This window comes from Pipra filicauda, unplaced genomic scaffold (genome assembly GCF_003945595.2).
Source record: "Pipra filicauda isolate LSUMZ 115617 unplaced genomic scaffold, ASM394559v2 scaffold98_size3848907_pilon, whole genome shotgun sequence".
NCBI classification, from domain to species: domain Eukaryota; kingdom Metazoa; phylum Chordata; class Aves; order Passeriformes; family Pipridae; genus Pipra; species Pipra filicauda.
In genome coordinates this window covers 2,276,938-2,298,068 of record NW_024105186.1, presented here as the reverse complement: position 1 = coordinate 2,298,068, position 21,131 = coordinate 2,276,938, and the positions used below count along the sequence as shown (strand labels likewise).

Genomic DNA, 21,131 nt, shown 5'->3' with positions numbered 1-21,131 from the left:
ATCTGTCAAACAGCAGTAAGGAGAGTAGAGGGGGTGTTCCCAAGTTGGGGGAGGACTGATGCTGTCTTCCTCTAACGCTCCCAAGGCTGGGATTTCCTCCAGGGAAGGTTTTGATCACCACCCTGCACTTTTCCTCCCTCTTATACTGTCAGGAAATACTCACTTGGATTCAAGCCCCTGTCTTTTCTGGTCACTAAAATTAGTACTGCGTTCCTAAAATAGCCTCATCTCAGCCTGTCTGTCAGAAGCAGCAAAGCAAGTGCTGCCCCCCAGGCCCCAAACCACCCATGGACAAGGAGACTCTCAGCAGAAATAGAAAAAGGGATCATCAGCTGTGCATAAAGGTCTCTGGGACTGCCATCACCCCTTTGTGCACAAGTCTGGGCACAAGTTCCCTGCAAGGATCCAGCCCAGCAGAGCAGCAGCATGGTGGTCACACTAGACAGACCCACACCAGATCCATGTCAGTCACACTGAGCAACCACAGAGACCCTACAAGGAAAGCCAGCAGCTGCATGGATGCATGGAGGACAAGGAAAAGCACACCAGGTAAAAAAAGAGCAATGGAAAGGGTTCAGAGACTGTGGGACTCCCCATAGAGCAGGTAAAAGCAAAAGGCAGCTGGAAAGGGTGGGGTGGGGAGACATCTCGGTGCAGATGCAGCAGCAGCAGGATGAATGCAGAGGGATGGATGGCGGCCAAGAGCCGGACACAGGCTGTTTTCTGAAGGGCCTGGATAACCGCTAGAGGGAGGACAGCCGGCATCGGGCCCCGGCTCTTTGTGTGGGAGCCCAGCATATCCTTTCCTCCTGGTGCAAGGCACAGGCAGGAGCCCACCCTGCACTCCCCTGCCTGGAATCCAGCAGCAGCCAGGCCGGCAGTGGGCACCTGCCTGCCCCTGTCACCCCCTCCTCACAGCCCCCCAGCTGAGGCCTCGCTGTTTGGGGCAGGGATAGAAGCAGAATTAGGTCTGACCTAGCCTGATTTGCTGAGGGGCTATTTGGAGGCCTCCAGAAAAAAGTACTTGGGTCTTGGCTCTGCTCTTGGTGTAGATCCACACATCCCCACCAGCACAAATTGCAGCTCAGCAGAGGAAAAACGGGATGATGGGCTGTGGAGACTGAATGTCCTCTCCCCCCACTAACAGAGGGTCCCCTAGGGGCTGAGGGACGCATGCAGGCAGGGGACAGAGCATGTGCATGGCACGGCACAGAGGGAAAAGCTTGTCCTGCAGCTGCCCAGGCAGTACCTTTAGTCTTCAGGGCAGTCAAATCCAGTCTGCTTCACCAGCACTAAAGTCACTTAAGCCCTTTGCACCAGTCACTGGAGCGGGACTTTCCTTGGAAAGCTGACCCTGCCATAGGGGCACATGGGTTATGCTGTGGACAGGCCATGACCACAACCTCTGCTAGGCATCAGTTATCGTGAGCTCTCCAACAGAGGCATCCCACATCTTCCCCAGCACAGGGGACCCAGCACCACAGAGCCCCCTCTGCAGCTGAAGGACTGGAGTGTGGGAATCCAGCTCATCAGCTGTGTTAGCAGTCAGCACACCAACAGTATGGAGCAGTCCCTGTGCCTTACTCGGCACTACACATCCAAATGGTGGTTTTCAGAGGGCAGACACAGGCAGAGAGATACCATAGCAAGGGGCTTGCTTACCCATGACACCACACGGCCGTTGAAGCAGGGAAGCTTGGCATTGTCATCCGAGATCTCTTCTTTCACCACCCTGCAGAGGGGAGAGGAGGCAGTCAGAGCTGGTCCAGGATTTCAGAGGAAAATGAGACTTACCCAGGCGGGTATCTGCACCCAACAACAGGCAGCCCAGGCTTGGGAATGGAGCAGAAGAGGATCAGCAACTCCTGCCCACTGCTAGGTCACAGGTTCCTATGCTCACAGCCATGACTGGCAGGCTGGAAAGAACCCTAGGGCAGAACAGGCTCTCTGTGTGCATCCAGCTGTTTCATCCCTCAACTCACAATTTAATCAGTAAAACCAAAATTCAGGTGCATACCATGGAATCGTTTAGGTTGGAAAAGACCTTGAAGATCATCCAGTCCAATCATTACCCCAGCACTACGAAGCTCACCACTAAACCATGTCCCCAAGTGCCACACCTACACATCTTTTAAATAACTTCAGGGACGGCGACTCCACCACTTCCCTGGGCAACTTGTTCGAATGCCTGACAACGCTTTCAGTGAAGAAATGTTTCCTAATATCAATCTAAATCTCCCCTGGCACAACATCAAGCCATTTCCTCTTGTCCTGTTGCTTGTTACCTGGGAAAAGAGGCTGATCCCCACCTGGCTACTATCTCCTTTCAGGTAGTTGTAGAGAGCAATAAGGTCCCATCGAGCCTCCTTTTCTCCAGGCTGAGCCCCCTCAGCTGTTCCTCATTAGACTTGTGCTCCAGACCTGTCACCAGCTTTGTTGCCCTTTTCTGGACTCACTCCAGCCACTCATCTGTAGTGTACTGTAGTGAGGGGCCCAAAACTGAACACAGGGTTAGAGGTGCGACCTCATCAGTGTGGAGTATAAGGGGACAATCACTTTCCCTGGTCCTGCTGGCAGGACACACTATTGCTGACACAAGCCAGGATGCCATTGGCCTTCTTGGCCACCTGGGCACACACTGGTTCATGTTCAGCCACTATCAACCAGCACCTCCAAGTCCCTTCCCACCAGGCAGCTTTCCAGTCACTCTTCCTCCAGCTTGTAGAGCAGTGTGAGGTTGTTGTGACCCAAGTGTAGGAGCAGGAACTTGGCTTTGTTGAACCTCATACAACTGGCCGCTGATCCAGCCTGTCCAGATCTCTCTGCAGAGCCTTCCTACCGTCCACCACATCAACATTCCCACCCAATTTAGTCATCTGAGAACTGAGGGTGCCCTCGATCCCCTTGTCAAGATAACTGATAAAGATATTAAACAGAACTGGCTCCAGTACTGAGCCTTGGTGAACACACTTGTGACCAGCTGACAGCTGGATGTAGCTCCACTCCCCAGCACTCTCCGGGCCCAGCCATCCAGAGTTTTTTACCCAGGGAACAGTGCACCTGTTCAAGGCCAGAGCAGCTGGTTTCTCCCAGAGAATGCTATGGGAAACAGTGTCAAAGGCTTTACTAAAGTCCAGGTAGAAAACATCCACAATCTTTCCTTCATCCATTAACCATGACACCTTGTCATAGAAAATCAGGTTGGTCAAGCAGGACCTGCCTTTCCTAAACCCATACTGGCTGAGTCTGATTGTCTGGCTGTCCTGTACTTGCCATGTGATGGCACTCAAGCTGATCTGCTCCATGACCTTCCCTGGCAGTGAGGTCAGGCTGACAGGCCTGTAGTTCCCTGGATTCTCCTTCTGGCCATTCTTGTAAATGGGTGTCACATTTGCTCACTTCCAGTCAACTGGATCTCCCTGGTTGACCAGGACTGCAGGTAAAGGACTGAAAGTGACTTGGTGAGTACTTCCACCAGCTCCCTCAGTACCACTGGGTGGATCCCATCTGACTCCACGGACTTGCATGTGTCTAAGTGGTGTAGCAGGTTGCCAACCATTTCCTCTTGGATTATGGGGGGCTTAATTCTGCTCCTTATCCCTGTCTCCCAGCTCAGGGGCTTGAGTACCCTGAGAACATTTGGTCTTGCTGTTAAAGACTGAGGAAAAGAAGGTATTAAGTACCTCCGCCGTTTCCTCATCCTTTGTCACTGTTTTCCCCCCGCGTTCAATTAAGGATGGAGATTATCCTTAGCCCTTCTTTTGGTGCTGATGTCATTTGTAAACACATATGTATTGCCTTTTACAGCAGTAGCCAGATTAAGTTCTAGCTGGGCTTTGACCCTTCTAGATTTCTCCCTGCATAACCTCACAATATCCTTGTAGCCCTCCTGAGTTGCCTCTCCCTTTTTCCAAAGGTGATATATTCTTTTTTTCCCCTGAGTTTGAGCCAGAGCTCCCTGTTCAGCCAGGCCACTCTTCTTCTCCACTAGCTTGTCTTTCAGCACAGGGGGAGGTCCTGCTCCTGCACCTTTAAAATTTTCTTCTTGAAGAATGTCCAGCCTTCCCTGGGCTCCTTTGCCCTTTAGGACTGCCTCTCGGGGGACTCCGTCAGCCAGCTCCCTAACCAGGCCAAAGTCTGCCCTCCGCAAGTCCAAGGCAGCAGTTCTGCTGACCCCGCCTCCTTACTTCTGTGAGAATCAAAAACTCTTATCATTTTGTGATCACTGTGCACAAGACAGCCTCCAGTCACCCCATCACCCACCAGTTCTTCTCTGTTCACAAACGACAGGTCCAGCGTGTGCCTTCCCTAGTTGGTTCCCTCACTCGCTGTGTCAGGAAGTTCTTCCGCACACTCCAGCAACCTCCTAGACTTTTCTGCTGTACTGTATTTCCAGCAGATACATTTCCACCAGTTCACTTATTTCTAAAGAAATACATAATTTAAACCTCTTTATAATGATCTGAAAGAATCACAACCTATGCCAGAGATTTCTAATAGATGAAAGTGAAATACATTAAACATGCTGGCTCCCAAATGTTACTGTTGCTTTTTAATTACATACATAATATTTCAACATCACTTTGAGCTTTATAGTTGTGCCACAATGTCATGTTCTTGCATTACACAAACAGCTACATTATCAGACTTCATAGCAGAGGGAGCACTGATAACTTTTTCTCCCAACAGTAAAAAAAAAAATTAAAAAAATTAGTTTTCTTCGGAGAGTAAATTTCTTCTTTTTATTTTAAATATCACAGGACACCTAAATACTTTTTCCACAGTGAATCTGCAATCAAAACAACATGTAAATTCACCAGAATTAATTAATACCATCTTTGATAAATTGAATCCAGTGGCAAAACAGACTTTATCAAGCTCATTTTCTTTTCTTCTCAATGACATTTTAAGCACTCTTATTTAATACAAAGACACATTACAAGTCATTTGTGATATTAAGTTCCGTTTCCAGGCTATATCTAAGGCAGCTTGACACACATTGTGCTTAAAAAAAATGTCGTAACTAAATAGTAAATAAATTTTTTAGGGGGGCGGGGAAGAATCTAACAGAAAAAGAACAAAGTAACATTACTTTGTTATTGAAACCAAGGGAAATTATGTATTAAAAAGAAGTAGACTATAAGTAATTAGCAATACTCATAGGTAGCATCCCATCAACAGCTCTGAAGGGTACCCAAGTCAGTCCCCAACTCACGGAGAATCGAAGAGGATGCCAGCGTGGGACGCGGAGCTGTGGCCCATTGCCCCAGACTGCCATCAAGGGGCTCGGAGAAACAGGTACTCTGGGCTCCTGGCTGCTCTCCCTGGTGTGCCAACAGCTGCCCAAGCCGCCACTGAACACAGGACGGCAAAGCTTGCCAACACTCACAAGGCATCAGCAAAAGGCAAATGAACAGTGCTGCAAGCCCCAAACCTGGGGAGCAGGCTCGCTCCACCCTGCCAGCCCCACTGGTTGCACCAGTGTCACGCACGCTCAGCAAAGGGCTGCCCCACAGGGTGAGAGGCAGCACATCGCCAGGCCTTTGCTGGCAGCTGGCACTCACAATCCCTGCTCAAACTGGAGAGACAGAAAAGGGACCAGACAAAGGCTACCCGTCCCCAGAAGGCACAGATGAGGAGGTCATGGTTTGAGCAATCTAATCCACTCCCAGGATGTGTGTTAATTCTTCTGGCACAGATGGAGGAGCAGGAAAAGCAGGAAAGGAGCAGTGAGGATGGATTAAAATCCCGCTGGCTTAATGCTTCTTCAGCATGTTCTATGCCAGCCTCTGCCCAAAACCCCTGCAGCCCAGGATGAGTGTCAAACACAGGCAGTGTCCCCCCAGGACCCATCCCCTTTGGTGCCCACGTAAGCCCTTTCCAAGGCAGGAAAGTTGTTGTCTCCTCATTTCCAAGTGCACACACACACGCACCCTGCCCTGGCTGCACTAGCATCCATTCATACTGTCGCCAGCAGCCTGGACCGTGTCCAATTCCTAGAGAGAACTTCAGGCAGAGCCAATTTTCAGTGCTGCATGATGACTGCTCGGGGACACAGAGCCCTGCCTGTGGGTGAAGGGACAGGGTGATATATTCACTGGGTCAAGGTGACCAACTGCTCAGCACAAATGAACTATTCCACTTTCAGCGGGGACAGAGGAAACCAACCCCAAGACCCACCCACTCACCCTCAGCTGCAATGCTTGATAGAGAACAAGCTCCCTCTGTCCTGAGAGCTGGTCCCTCCTCACTCTTATTACCCCGTGGCTGCCCCAGACATCCCAGGGGTCAGCTCCACCCTGGAGCGTTTTCTCCCTCCTTCCCCAGCCACTACATTATTTATCACTATTTATCACCCAGATGCCAGAGCATGATGGATTATATATTTAGACTCTACAGAGCAAAAACCGATAGTGCTGGAGTCAGGCACATGCCGAGCAGGAATATCTCTGCAGCACTGCTCACGTCTGTCACCCCTTGCACCATCCCAGCTATTCATGTCCTGCATTCCTCTCCAGCCTCAGCCGGAGCTGCAGCCTTCCTCCTCCCACCTCTCACCACCCTTCCAGTCACACTTCTCACACGGACACATGGACTCGACCACAGGTTCACACGTCAGAAGCCACTGAGGGAGCAGCCTCTGGGGGAGCTGTGAGCAGTGCCACGTTTTTGCTCCGCGCTTGCACGGGGAGGCAGCCAGGAGATGAAACTGTCCTGTGGATGTGCTGGCAGGGAAAACCATTCTGTGAATGTGCTGAGAAGAGCCCTCAGCTGATGGGGTCTGAGCCCAGGAATCCTGAAGGAGCAGACCCAGAAGGAATTCACGCTCCCTCTGTTCTCTACAAGTCTTTCCTTTTGGTTGAAGCCATCAGAGCCCAGGGAAAACATCTGCCCAAGGCTGATTTTAGAGGGACTGCTTTGAGTTTACCATCCGGTTTTGAAGGTCCCCATGTTTAAAGTCCTGCTGGGGGCTGGGCACAACATGGCTGAGAATGGTGACCAGCAAAAACCCCTTCTAGGTGGAGGCAACCTGAATCTTGCCCAGGTGAACGCAGGTCCAGGCCCCTCGGTGCTGCTACTCTGCCCAGATAATCCCCCTGTGACCCTGGTCCCATCTCCGGGGCCAGCAGACATGCCAAGGCCAAGCTGCAGGCTCAGTGCCTGGCCTGCAGGCCCAGCACTCCCCAGCACTCATCTGCCTTGAGTTTTCCAACAAAGAGACCTGCGGGAGGGACGGGAGGGATGAAGGAGGGAGGGTTACAGGGGAGGCAGGCCGAGTGGGCGGATGGTTCCGCTGCCATCCCCAGTGACACGGGGCCAAGCCGGGGGGAGGAGAAGAAGGAGGAGGAGGGGACAAGGCTCTGGCTGCACAGGAGACCAGCTTGGGTGTGCGGAGGGGGCTGCCAGGGCTGACACAAGCAGCACATCTGCTCCCATGCAGCTGGGGGAGGGGAAGGGATAGACCAGGCAACAGGGAGGGAAGTGAAGGAAACCCAGCTCCAACCCTGGCTCCATCCCTACCCTCCCACCAGCTTCTCTGTAGGAGCCAGCAGACCCTCTTCCCACGGCCTGGGAAGATGCCATGCTCCCAGCTTCCCTCCCGCTGCTGCCGGCAGGAGCAGCTGGCAGCGTGGAACACGGATGCAGAGGCGGGTGAGGGACAGGCGGGCAGACGCTGCCTTCTCCGGGGAGTTCCAGCCAGGCTCAGGAAATTAGAGGGTATTTTATATCACAGAGTCATGTCCTAGGAATGAAGGGAAGGTGGGGAACGAGAGCGTGCACAGGAGAGAAAGGAGGCCATAAACCCCAAGCCGCGGAGACGGCTGCGCTGTGTCAGACCCCGGCTGCGCAGACATTACCAGCGCAGCTGCTGTGCTCCCAGCCTCCCCGTTTCCCCTCGGTGGCCTCCAGCCCGGCTGAGGATGTGGATACAAGGGAGTTTCTAGCTTCAGCCAGCTCTGGTCTCTCCTGAGCGGGACCCACCAGCCACAGCAAGGTCCCTGCAAAGAACTCGGATGGAGTAACACGAGCCCAGCAAAAGAAGAAATCTAAGAGGCTCCTGCAGGATTTGAACCCCAGATTTGAATGCAGGCTGGAGCTCAGCAGTGATTGCTGCTTGTCTTTGGCAGTCCTGTCCCCCAGATTGCCTATCCAAGGGCTTGCAGCAAGGAGGATACTCGGAGAGAAGCAATCACAGACGTGGTACCAAATAAAAACACTGTGTCTGGCAAACGAGGTGGGGGGGGCGGCGGTGGTGGTGGTGTCAATACAAAGAAGGGAGGTGAGGGAAGGGGACCCCTCAAGCTTATGTTGGACAGCTTGATGGTCAAGATGAAAAGCAGTCTGTTCCTAGGGAACATGCAAAGATTGAGAAGACAATTGAGCAGTGACAATGTAACACAAAAAAGATCCAAAGCTAGTAGAGCAGATGAAAGAGTAAGATGATCTCCTTTGTTCAGTTCAATTATTAAGAGGAAAGACCTTTACAAAACAGCACCATTTTTTCCAACAATGCAAAGTCCAGAAATTCAATTATAAACTTATTCTTCTACAAATACCTCCCAAAAGTGCACAGATTAGGTTGGTCACTCCTCTGATCTTAATAGCCCCCATCTCCTACAACCTGCAAAAGAAGAAAAAAAAACCCAACCAAACAAAAAACACTCAGGAGACATTTCTACCCAATAGCACAAGCTTCAGGGATTTACCCATCAGAAATGTGATCTCATTTTCAAGACCTGTAGCACACACCCCTTAGGGCAGGGATGTTTTGCTTCCAAATGATTGTATAGATTAACAATGCTGCATAGCAAAAGGAAGCACCTTTTTGTGTTACCACTCAAATGTGAGCATCTCCTGTCTCTAGAGCAAAATTCTCACCTCTCCCGCAAGATCAAATGCTGGGGCCACAGGGATGAGCTCTGCAGCCATTTCACCAGAAGAGAAAACTGGACAGGGCAATTCTCAGAGAGAGCTGGGATTTCAGATGGGAAATACTCGCCTGTTAGACCAAGCCCAGACGTGATATGTGTGCTTCCCATGGGGATACAATTCCCCCAGGGGCTACAGGCCCAATCTAAGCATACAACACGTGTATTGGTGAGACCTTGGGCTTTGCAGGCAAACAGCATGCACCAAACAGGATTAGAGTATTTGAGCTGTCTGTCTCCATAAGCCAGGGCATTCTTGAATTCCTCCTCACTGTATTTACACCTTCTGCGTGAGGAGGAGGAGTACAAATTGCACAGTGCATTGGGGTGAAAAGGGCTCTCTGAGCATAAACAGACTGTCACTCTCCCATTTAATTTGCCTCCCAAGCCCCCAGACAGGGTATTCCCCACTGCTCCTCTATGCTGTAGCCCAGGTAAACACGGATTTTTAGATGGTTTAGCTCTGTCAGAGCCTCCTCCCCAGAGGAGCTGCTGTCCTCCTGTCTGTCCCTGCACCCCCCGTGAAGATGAGCTCCCTTGCAGCACAGTGTTTACCTGGTGTGCTTAAGAATCAAGAAGCACAAACCAGCTCTTAGCTGCTGTCCTGCTACCACAACAGTAACATAGCTCTGCATTCAAGCAGGAAAGACCACCCCTGCTCTCCTAACAAATCAAGGGAGCATCACGAGTACTCCTTGGGGAATAGGTCATCCCATTTCAAGCTACTAACTACTCTCCTCAAGAGTGGGCACATCATGCTCATCAGCACAAGACCAGCCTCTTTTATTTTTAGAGAATGGTTTGGGTAGGAAGGGACCTTAAAGATCATCTAGTTCCAATCCCCCTGCCATGGGCCTGCCATGCCCTCAACCATGCTCACCTCTGCTGCCCCACAGCTTGCTGTGCTTTCTCTCCATAGTCAGCCAGGCAGAGGCTGAACAGACATCCAAGACTGAACAGACATCCAAGACTGAACAGACATCCAAGATGCCAACTGTTTTCCCTGAAAACCCCTCATCAACACATTTGCAATCACTCCACTGGACACTGACCAGGACAACCAGAGCCCCCCAGTCCAGGCGATGCTTGGCTCCAGCTGGACCCGTGCTCAGTCTTACCAGTGTCACTGGGTGGGAGATGACAGAGGACAGACCTCCTGTTCACCTAGTCCAAAGACTGGCATTTAGGAATGGCATTTAGGAAGGAGCCACTCAGCCTCAGAGGCCTGCCAAGGAGCAGCACTTATCAAAGCAAAGCTACAGACTGATTTCCCAGTGAGCCCAGAGCCCTGGCGGCCCCTCCTGCCTTGATCTCGGAGTGACCATCTGGCTGCAGCCTTGCTCTGCAAACAAGCCCAACAGGCCTGTCCTCCACCGGGAGGAGGAAGCTGCACAGGACTGCAGGAGGCACCTCCACGCTAATTAATCCTGCCCTGCCCAAGCAATGCTTCCAACCTCCAAAAGGACATTTACAGACATCATCAAAGGCAGCATTCTCGAGCCCCCCCCCCCCAAGGTTCAGTGACACTTTCAGTCTCTTTGAATTGGAAATCAGGACAAACGGGAACTTCCAGCAGAAGCCTGGCCAGGCTCTTCACCCTGGTAGCTCAATTTCAGCTCCTCGATAACTCTAAGAGCTTGCATAGCCCAACACAAGGATACAAGACAAGTGCAGGGACTCACTGTGAGAAAGAAAGATTTGAGGTTAAACATCTGCAGAAATGACCTTAATGGAATGGAGACAATTCCACAGATATAATAACAGTGATCAAAAGCTGGGCTTTTATTCAAGGTGAGAGAGGCAACAGGCCCAAAGAGGCCCCAGCCAGAGACAGGGTAAAATCCTGATGTGGTTGCTGTGGTTCACACTACTGGAGGAAGGAGGCTTGGTCTGCTATGACACTTAGCTCCATCTGGACACAGACAGCAGGAAGAGCCCACAAGGCAGAGCTGCAACATGGCAGCTCCTGTTGACAGAGAGAAAGGGAGAGAGGTGGAAAAAGTGTAGAGGTGGGCAAAGGGTTTATCTGGCTACTGCTGGTAACACAACACAAAAGACACAACACTAACATATCAAGGAGCTTGTGGATGAGGTGTTCAGGCTCCAAAGGGAACGTTTTGCAACTCTCAACAAGTGAGAAGTCACACACCCCTTTCTAGGCTGGCTAGAAAAGCAACAGCTTCCCTTGCAACGTTCAGGGACTTCATGCCGGTTAAGATGACAGTGAGGGGCTGTAAAGGGCTCCAAGGGCTGCTGTGGGGACAGTGTGAAGTTTGCACATACACAACAGTCTAGGGAGAGTGCCATGGTGTCCGTGAAGGCTCTGCATGCACCATGAGGAATGCAGGACCAGGCCTTCCTTTTCTGGCCCTTAGCTGAGGGACACCAAGTCAGTCCTGCTTTTTCTTAACAGCAAGTGAGGCTCCTGCCAAGAAAGCGCTGCTGCTGTGGAATGTGCTGGGCCAGCAGTACAGCTCATTCCTGGAAAAGCATCAACTCAGCGGGAGAGCAAGGAGAGGAGAAGAGGGGAAAACGGGAAGAGGGGGATGGTGGGAAACAAAGTCTGAAAGCTTGGACTTCCACACCTGGGGAAGCAGGGAGCTGCCACAGAGCAGGCTGCTCGCCAGCACCCCCTTGTCCTGGGCTGCCAGCACCGCAGCCCTGCCCAGCACCAGCCCTCTGCTCCGGGAGCACCTTTCTGCCAGCCAGACACCTCCAGAGTAGGCCTGGGACTGCACAAACCAAGGCAGATGACTGTAGGAACGAGAAGCAAGGTTCATTTCCCCCCCACCATGTTAACAATTAATTTGTATTTAATAACAGATCTCCACGAGGAGATGACAAAGCAGCCTCCACGTGTGTCCTGCCCTCAAGACACTGACCAGCTCACATTACTCTCTCCTTGCACAAACAGTTTTGCAAGAGTCTCCCAAGGAAACCAGCTTAACCTCCTAGCCAGTGGGAAGGGGCCTTGAAGCATGACAAGCTGTAGATGACTGCACCTACTCTGCGCATCCAGTTCAGCTGCCATCAGCAACATCTCTGCTAACTGGATCTGTAAGACATACAGAGAACCCCTATAAAACCAACAGGGAGTTAATAAATCTCACAACTAAGTTTTACCACAAAACATTTGCCAAAGACAATGAGAAGGACTCACGCAAAGAAGAGCCTTTCAGAGTCACAACAGCTGCATGATGGCAAAGAAAGAACTCTGTTCCTGATCCCAAGTCATTGCAGCACTCTGGGAAATGGGCAAACAGCAGTACTGCATCCCTCTGGTTCTAAAATGCAGGAGGCAGCAGAGAATATGAGGGGTCTGAACACTCAGAGGAACCATTTCTAACCATCGCTAGGACAGGGACACATGTTCTTTTTCTTCCTCACCTGATTTTGATGGTGTCATGCAGGGGATGGTACAAAAATTCCCTGTACAGAGACAGCAAATAGAGCACATTTTATATACTTCATTGATTTCACTAACACCAGTCACTTGAACTCTGTTCAAGACACAGGGCCAAACTCTCGAATACAATGAGTAATGTCCTACCAAGCAGCCTTTACCAGGCCAGCCAGGCTTGCCCTCCAGCCAGCAACCCAGCAAACAAGCAAATACTGCTTAACTGCTGGAAGAGACAAGAGGGATGCTCCAGTCCTAACCAAACCAAGCATGTGCTGGCATGTAACTTACTCCACTGGAGGTCCAGAAAGCAGATGGGAGCCATAAAGTAGGACCCAATCAATTACTGTAAATTTAAAGTCTGTGTGAGGTGCCACGTACAGACTTCAGACCAGATGCTATCAGGCAGAATTCACCTCTACACCAGGAATCAGCATCCTTTTCAACAAGAGGGTAAGTTTCCCCACAACTTAGAAGAGGATAGTGCTTTGGATCACTGCAGCACCAGGTCCAACTCAAAGCTGCTGCTTTTCTTTGACATTGTGAACTTCTGGGCCTGACCCTGTCACATACCATTCAAAACCTTCCACCTGCTGTCTCTGACAACTGCACAGTAACAGTCAGTGACCTTCAGAAGTTACCATCACACACAACATGAAATGTTCTTCTTGTGGAAGGTCTCAAAGCCACAGCAGCCAATTCCCAGGTCCTTCAAGGATAGAGGACTACAGTGGAAGGCAGCACAACCTGTCTGCAGTCTGTAAATACCCCACGAGCTTGGTAACCGTGTTGAACTGATCATTGTACACATTAACTGTTCCCATGGGCAGCCCAGAAAGGCTCATCACACATTATTACTGCAATAGGGACATCTCCCACGTTTGTGGATCTGCTGGTAAGCCAAGTTACAAGATCACCCCAATTTTTAGCTTCCTAGTTATCTGTGATACTGACATGAAATTCTCGTGAAGCATCTCTCCTTTAGTCATATGTAAAGTCACCATAAACACTTAGTGCCAGCACCATGTGTTGACCACCCAGGAGCTCACCTGGTCCCTACAGACAACATGGCCAGACACAGTCCCCACCTCAAATCTACACACCTCTCTACATGGGAAAGCATGAGTGTCATATAGCTTCCTACCAGAGCACAGATACCAACTGTACCAAAAGTAACATCATGAAGGCACCACTTAAACACAGATTTTTAAAGTGGTGTCTCACACTGGCAACATCAGCACATTTGAGAAGGCTGCTGCAGTGGCCTCCTGGGTTTCTGCACAGGGGATTCAGCAGCACAGGCACATGCTGCACGAGTCTGATCCAGCTCCAATGCATCAGACTCAACCTGCATACCCTGTAGAAATGTTACACACCTCTGCATTAAGCCAGAATTGCCCCAAGGAAACCCACAGCTTACCCTAAACTGAAGCAGATATTGACATCCTCAAAATCCCCTGTCACTTCCAGGATGCCTAGACAAGGAATAATCCTAAGACGTTTCCCAAACCAACCATTTGGCCACAGCTAAACCAAAAACTTTTACTCTGAAAGAAAAATCCATCTCACATGAGCCCCTTCAGTACCTAAAGGTGCATTTACCAGCTCTGGGTCTAAGGGAAGTCCCCCATAATGGACTCAGCTCTGCAGCCAGATCCATGAAAATCCACCCTTCTCACAGCCATAAAAGCCAGCTAGAAAAATTCAAATTAACACAATGTAATGGCAAGACTTCATGCATTAAGGCCCTATATGGACTTCCAGTATAGCACAGCCCCAGCTAGGCCCACAGGCAAGTCTCTGTGTGAATGGCACTAACATACTGGTTGAGCCAGGCAGGGCTGAATGAACTGGGACAGCTGGTTAGCCATATGCAAACACAAGTATGGAGTTTGCATATCCATCACGGCTTCTGGAAAAAGCTTCAGTTTAAGAAGCTGCTGTGCCTTGAGGCCAACCAGGCAACAGCCATCAGCACTGCAGCCGCCTTCTCCCTGCCCTGCTGATGGTGTCAGGCCACCAAGCCAGGGTTGTCACACACTGCTGATACTGCTCTGGCTGTCAACAATGGCAGCACAGCACAGTGCAACGTACAGGGGACAGACAACCTATTTGCTCACAGATGATGAGACACAAAAGGACCATGAAGAGGCCAGAGCCATGTCGAGGGAAAGAGCTGAAGCCCAGGAGTGGGCAGGCTGAAGTGCTAGCACCAGCTTCCCCACTGTGATAATCCATGCAGAGCCAGAGTTCCCAAAACACAGACTCCTCTGGCAGACCTTCGGTGTCCCCAGAACCAGCCTGTATATGGTAAGAGCTGCCAGCCATCAGAAAACAAGAAAAATTCCATAAACTCTGTTACCTAGACCCTCGATTCCCAGCCTATCACAGAGACAGCTGCCAGCGATCAGGGGGGCCACGTAGCAAATAAATTCCTCTCCAAACCCTAGGGATAGGTCAAAAACCAGCAGAAGAAAGACCTTCCCACACAGCAGCCAGTGCTAGCTCTCCCAGAAACAGATCTCTGCTCCAAGTCATGAGAGGAAGCCTTTCCCACTTCAGCTCCCGTCTTCAGCCAGGACCAGAAGGACAGACTCCCACGGCAGCAATTCAGTCACTGTCTCTTCCTCCAGCTCTCATACAATAGCGAATTTTAGCCAACAAGACACACAGACAGATGCCCCAGTGAAGGGATAACCAACACAAAGGATTTAGTGGAGCAGGGTACCCAAATGCTGCTTCTGCTGCCTTCCGTGGCTAGCTGTGCCTGGAAAAACAACGCCTCTGGCATGTCGCCTTTAATAAACAACTGATACAACAACAACAGCAGTCCCAACCCTCCACCCCGATACAGGATTACATGGCACAGGAAGGTCAGCACCAGCCATCTCTGCCTGCCAAAACCTCCAGAGAGTTCCAACCCATTCCTGGATAGATTTAATATTAGTGCTACAACAGTAACAACATAACAGATGGAAACAAGTGAAACCAAGAGCTTCGGGGGCTCAGGGAGATACTAATGCTTCAGCTCTGCAAGCTAATGCAGCCCTTGGAGACAGTGATATTCACAGCCCAAGAGCTCACACACTCTCCTAAGGCCACCATGGCATTATACAGATAAGCACACGGACAAAGCAGACAAAGTCACAGAGATTAGACTAATTCCCAGATTTGTACCTTATTTCAACGCCTTCCAAAAAGCCTTCACAAAAGGATTTGGTCCAAAAATTTCCAACGGCAGCCACCAGCAGGATTAAGTTTTATTTAACTTGCCAGCTGCTGCCTAACAAGCCAACACCAGCGGGGCAAACAGTAACACAGCCGCGTGGTGCCACATCCCCCTTCTGGAAAACAACCATCCATCCAGCACGGGTCAGAAGGGCAGGCTCTGAATAACAAACAAGGGATGGAGAGAGGAGGAAATCAATAGGAAACACCAAAAACACACAGCCCGGGCTGCTGCATCATCAGATGTGCAGCACGATGCAAAGCTGGTGCGACATGAAGGCAATTTCCTGCAGGCACAGTCTCTGCTGTGTTCTACAAGCCCAGCTCCCCTTCATGGGCTTTCACACAGATCAAATGTCCTAAACCACAACATTGTTCTATCTGTTTGGATGCAGTCAAGGGTGGAGGAGTAGCAATACATTACAGCAGATATCCTCAGCTCAGAACAGTTCAGCAACTGCCATGCAGACATGCAAGAGCCTTCCCACCACTTTAAGTACTTTGAGCTCAAAAAGGACTTGAGGAATTTCAACTATGCTCCCTACACCTCTACCTACACAGCGTCAAGTCTAGGTGGAGGGCCTGATGCCCACCCTGAGAGAGGATCAAAACCAAACCCATATCTGCAGCAGAAAAGCTGTGGGGGAAAACCAGATTTTCTTTGCCTATACTCGCAGCACCCTTCTTCCCTGAGCATCCCCGAACGCATGGTAGTGGGTGGCTGCCTCCACCTTCAAGAGTTCAGGCTGCAGACCCAGAAATCTCTGCCTGCTGGGAGACCAAGTGGGAAAATCAGAGGAGGAGGAGGTCAGGAGCATGCTGGAGAAAGAAGAGGGACTTACTGAAGGCTCAGAGCTCCAAGCAGATCAGCCTTGGGCTCATGGACCATCTGTCTCCATCCCTGCACCACAGTCAGGGTGCACTGATTTACTTCACAGCAATTTCTGAGACATCGAGGTAGGCTTTTGCTCTGTGCTGGAACTTGGAGGCCCAGAGTCCTCCAGATGATTTCAAAACGCTGAACTGCATCAAAACAGCTGCATTCTCATGGTTGAGCAAAGGTTTTTCGACCTTTCTTTCTTTTTTTTCCCCAAGATGACAAGAGACGCTTAAAATTAAGAAACATTCTCATCAAAAACATAACTGAAAACAATACCTCTCCAAGAAAATGCTGGCTTCAACATAACACCATATTTTGGGAGAAAACACATTCAGTCAAAAAAAAATTCTGACCAGCTCTGGCTGCAAACAAGTTCAAATAGCTGTTGTAAAGCTTCATTGTTTGCATAGTACAGACAAAGCCTTAGGGAAATTGGTCTGCAGCCCGATTTGGCTAACTTGGCTTTCCAAATGCCACCCCTGGGCAAAGAAACCAGGCTATGACTGCCATCCACTGTGGCCTTTGGAGCACAGCTCCAACCACAACTGAGAAAGCCGGACACCTACAGAGTCAGTACTAGCTGGGTCTGAACAGCAGGACACACACTGCCAGGCACAGACAATACAACCCAGGGGAGCAGGGAATACTGTCAACTAACCCTCTCCATCTGCACCTCAGCCCTGGCGCTGCTGTGGCCCCCCCCACCACTGCCATAAAACTTTGGAACAGCCTCCAGCAGCAGCTCCAGCTAGGATCAGCTTCAGTGTCCATGGGCCACCCCCAGCACGGGCAGCATTACAGGAACTCCCCACCACAAGCACAGACAGTGGTTAGCAGCTCCCTGCCAAATCCTCAGCAGCCCAGGAGAGGACAGGCTGCAGTCACCTACATGTAAAATATCTGAAATAAGTGCTGGTGGACCCTTGCTAACCAGGGCAGCACACCTCACAGGAGCAGGCAGGGAAACATGCTTCCTCTGGAGCGAGCAGGGAGCACAACAGATGGAGTGCTGTGGCCTGTCACATGGAAAATGCTGCCCTCCACACAGAAGGACAGGGACTGACCACAAGCTGGAGAAAAGTGGCCACCTTTCAGCAGGGCTGATGCTGTCTCTCAGACCACTACAAAAGACATAAGCATGTAAGGGAGTTTTATAGGCCCTTTCACTCTCAGACCTCTTGTTAATCTCTCCCAGCATGCAATCCATGCTGACATGGAAGCAGTCCCCACCAGGGACAAGCAAAGGTCTTCTGCAGACAGCAAAAGTTTCCAATTTAAATATAAAAATAAATTTTAAAAAAAGTTTCCAAAAATCAAAATAAAACGACTCCCCCAACTCACACTCAAAGAGCTGGCAGGAAAGGCAGGGGCACCACGCCAGCGCTCACCACTGCTTAGGGACTGACACTGCTTATTAAATCTAGGATCCCTTCCTCAGCTCCCAACACTTCCAGTCAGAAGGACAGTCATCACTGGCATCAATTTCAAAAAGACCTTGCAATAAAAATAAATCACTCGGGCTTTCAGTGAGCGTCAAAGCGCTTCCCCATGCACATGTGCAGGGGATGAGGTCGCCAAATACCAATGGCATCTGACCCCTGCACTGGGAATTCCAGCAGCGCCCGCTTTGTTCTGCCTTCAGAGCGTTGCCCTAATCACTGCCTCATACCAGGCTTTGGAGAGCAGGTGATAATTAAGCAGGTCTGGATAAGATACTGGGCTAGTGATTAGTTGGACACCAATTTTCACTTCACAGCTGAGGCCAAGGAATCACTCACCATAGCTCTGAAGTTAAAATTGGAATCAAGACCTGCAAGAGAGAAACCAGCAGTGGAAGGAGGAGCAGCACCATCCCACCACTGTACCTTGGATCTCTGGTGTCCTCCCAGCAATGCAGAACCAGTAGGATGGGGAGAGAAGGATGGTCCCCTTGCAGGACAACATGGCCTTTCTGCTCTCTGGCCTAGAAGACAGGAGGTGGCCTAGTGGAGATAAGCAAAATGATCACCCAAGTGCTTTCTCCACATGCAGAAATTCACACTTTCAGGCATTCCAGAATTTAAGGAAAGATGAGATGGAACTTCAGACCAGGTGCTAAGGATTTACCTGGACACAGAAACTGCACTCATTTAACTGAAACTGCTTTGAAAAGTTTAGTTTAAACTTCAGTGTGTCCCTGTGGGAACACCTTTCCACTGACAGAAAATGAGCAACAAAATAAGTCAAAAGAAAGCACATTTCAACTGATTTAAGAATATCCTCACAGTTGTACCAGCCACCTGGACAAATGAAGAGCCAAACCTGTAGTTCAGCTGGGGCGAACATGCACACTATCTGGCTGGTGAGAAGGTCCATGCTGCCCAGAGGCAGGTATATTTCTCATGATGGACTTGAGCAGGAGATAACACTTTACACATGACTGAAGCCCATGTCCCAGCAAACTACAAACTACCACAGTCCATCAGCATGGTTATTCCCTTCCCAACTGCAGAGGTGCCAGAAGAATTTAAGTCCTGTTCTTGCGGCACCTCCATGGAACTGAGGGCTCTATCATGGTAAGATCCAGACAAGTGTTTACACAAGAAGCGCCCAGTGTCAATCGGACAAGACAAGGCACAGTTGGAAATTCCATCTTACAGATTAGAAAAAAAAAGACAGAAATTAAAAAGTCTGTTCTAAACCCCATGAGAAACCTGCAGGTGGTTTGATGGAGAACATGGATCTCACAAGTGGTGACAGCACTGCACTGATCTAAGATGCTCTCCTGATGACCAGCACATACCTCTTACCTGTAAAACGTTTCATAAAAAGACTGAAGATGTAGGAAAAAACCTTCCTTCTCTAATGAGAACAAGGCTAGCAGGCCAAGAGTAGTTCCACACTTCATGGTGAGACACACTCACACAAAGCATCTCAGGTCCAAGAAGAGTGCACCACATCTCTGCACTGCCACACTTGCTCCATCCATTGGCTGATCTCCTCCACGTGCCTTCAGTTCTGGGATTAGCAAAACACAAAGCCCAAGAAGGGTACAAATATCTGCACCCTGCTATGTGCAGCTGTAGCCCACTGCACACTGGATAAACCAGGCAATGAAACACTGCAGCCTTCCTGCTGCTCACAATTCCTCTCCCTAGGACCAGGTGCATGGAATCTTCTTATTTCTCCTTGTTCCCCCTCAGAGGAGACACCACTCTGGGGTCTTCTTAATTTGAAGCCCAGCACTAACTGATAACTTCAGAGCCACCCAAGGGAGCCTCAGTTCACATTTTCAAGGAGATGTAAACACTGAAGTTGCTCCATCACCGCCTGATTCTCAGAGCAAACAAATATTAACAAGATAAACAAAAGAATGAAAAATCCCACACACCAAGACTGTGGCTGTAATATTGCCTTGGGGATGAGCTGAAGGGAATGCCAAGCTGAAGATCCACAGCCTGGAAAAAGAAGGAAGAAGGAGAAGCAGATTCAGATTGGGAAACAAAGGTGAGGTAAACACTGGACCATGTCTTGCTCCAGCTGGCCCTGGAAGGTGAGATGCCTCCATTCCCAATAACAGATGAGAGGAGAATTTAGTTTTATGCCACATGGATCCTGCAAAAGGTTCAATTACTGATGAAAAGCAGAGCCATGGGATCTGCAGGCATCCTACTCATTGATCAGCTGCCCTGAGGTCATCCACCTCAACTCTCATGAAAGGGCTTTGCCCTGGGTTCTACTTCTGGACACTGCCCAGCTGACAGATACCAGTCCAGGCCAGAATCTGCCAGCACAAGCCAGGCATAGGGCATCCTGAGGGATGGGGCTGAGAGGAACATACATGTGAGAGTGAAACACTCTTCCCTGTCACACAGCTTCTGAATGCAGCCATTGTTAACCTCCTGGTTTTCACTAATTGCCCATGCATTTACAGTCAAGCAACTGAGGTGCCTCCTGCCCTTCTGTCCCTGCAGACCCATGGCTTGCTTTCTCATAGACATCAATTACGGGGGATCATGAAATTTTTTGGTTAGACTCAATGATCTTAAAGATCTTTTCAAACCAAAATGATTCTATGATTCTATTTTGAGTGGTGCCTGGGGCTTCAGGGCTTCTCAGAGACAAGGCTGCAGCTGGACTGCTCTGGTTGTTCCCACCAGGCTCCAGCCAACCACCAGCACATTCTTCAGGTCTCTGGAAAGGAGCAGAGACAGCTTTCCTGATGAAGCATCCATGGTGACACCATGAGAGGCTTTCACCAGGCCTTGCATGTGCTGCTCCAACTGCACAACTCATCGCACCGGACTTCTCCAAGGAACGGATTGCCCACACACAGCCCCCAACCCCTCTCAGCTGACCTTCCCTTCCAGAGAGGTTCACTCTTCCGAAACAAATTAGCTGAACTGGTCCCAGCAAAAATCTCATCCCAAGCATTTCCAACAAGTAAACTCGCTGTGTCTTCCTGAGTGATTTTCCCCTTTCCCTGCTATCATCCACATCAACTCCCTATGCTGTTTTATCATTGAGTTTTGTTAATTTACCATCTGCCTCCTCTTGTGGAGCCTTAAAGAAACAGAGGATGATGAAAAAGCACAGCACAGAACTTTGCTGCCACCAGACCCTTCTTCCCAATGTGAGACGCTGCTATTTATTACTAAACTTTGTTTATAGTTACGCAGACTCTCTCCCACCCACATGGCAATGTTTCATTCAA

General features: G+C 50.0%; 1 protein-coding gene across 4 annotated transcripts in view; it reads right to left on the bottom strand.

Moving 5' to 3' along the window:
• DVL3 (dishevelled segment polarity protein 3) overlaps window positions 1-21,131 on the bottom strand; it is a 32,370-nt gene that overhangs the window by 8,932 nt on the left and 2,307 nt on the right. For all 4 annotated transcript variants that reach the window (XM_039378029.1, XM_039378030.1, XM_027750990.2 and 1 more), the window contains exon 2: window positions 1,663-1,732. In XM_039378029.1, the coding sequence (XP_039233963.1) occupies window positions 1,663-1,732 (70 nt within the window). The remainder of the gene's footprint in view (window positions 1-1,662; window positions 1,733-21,131) is intronic.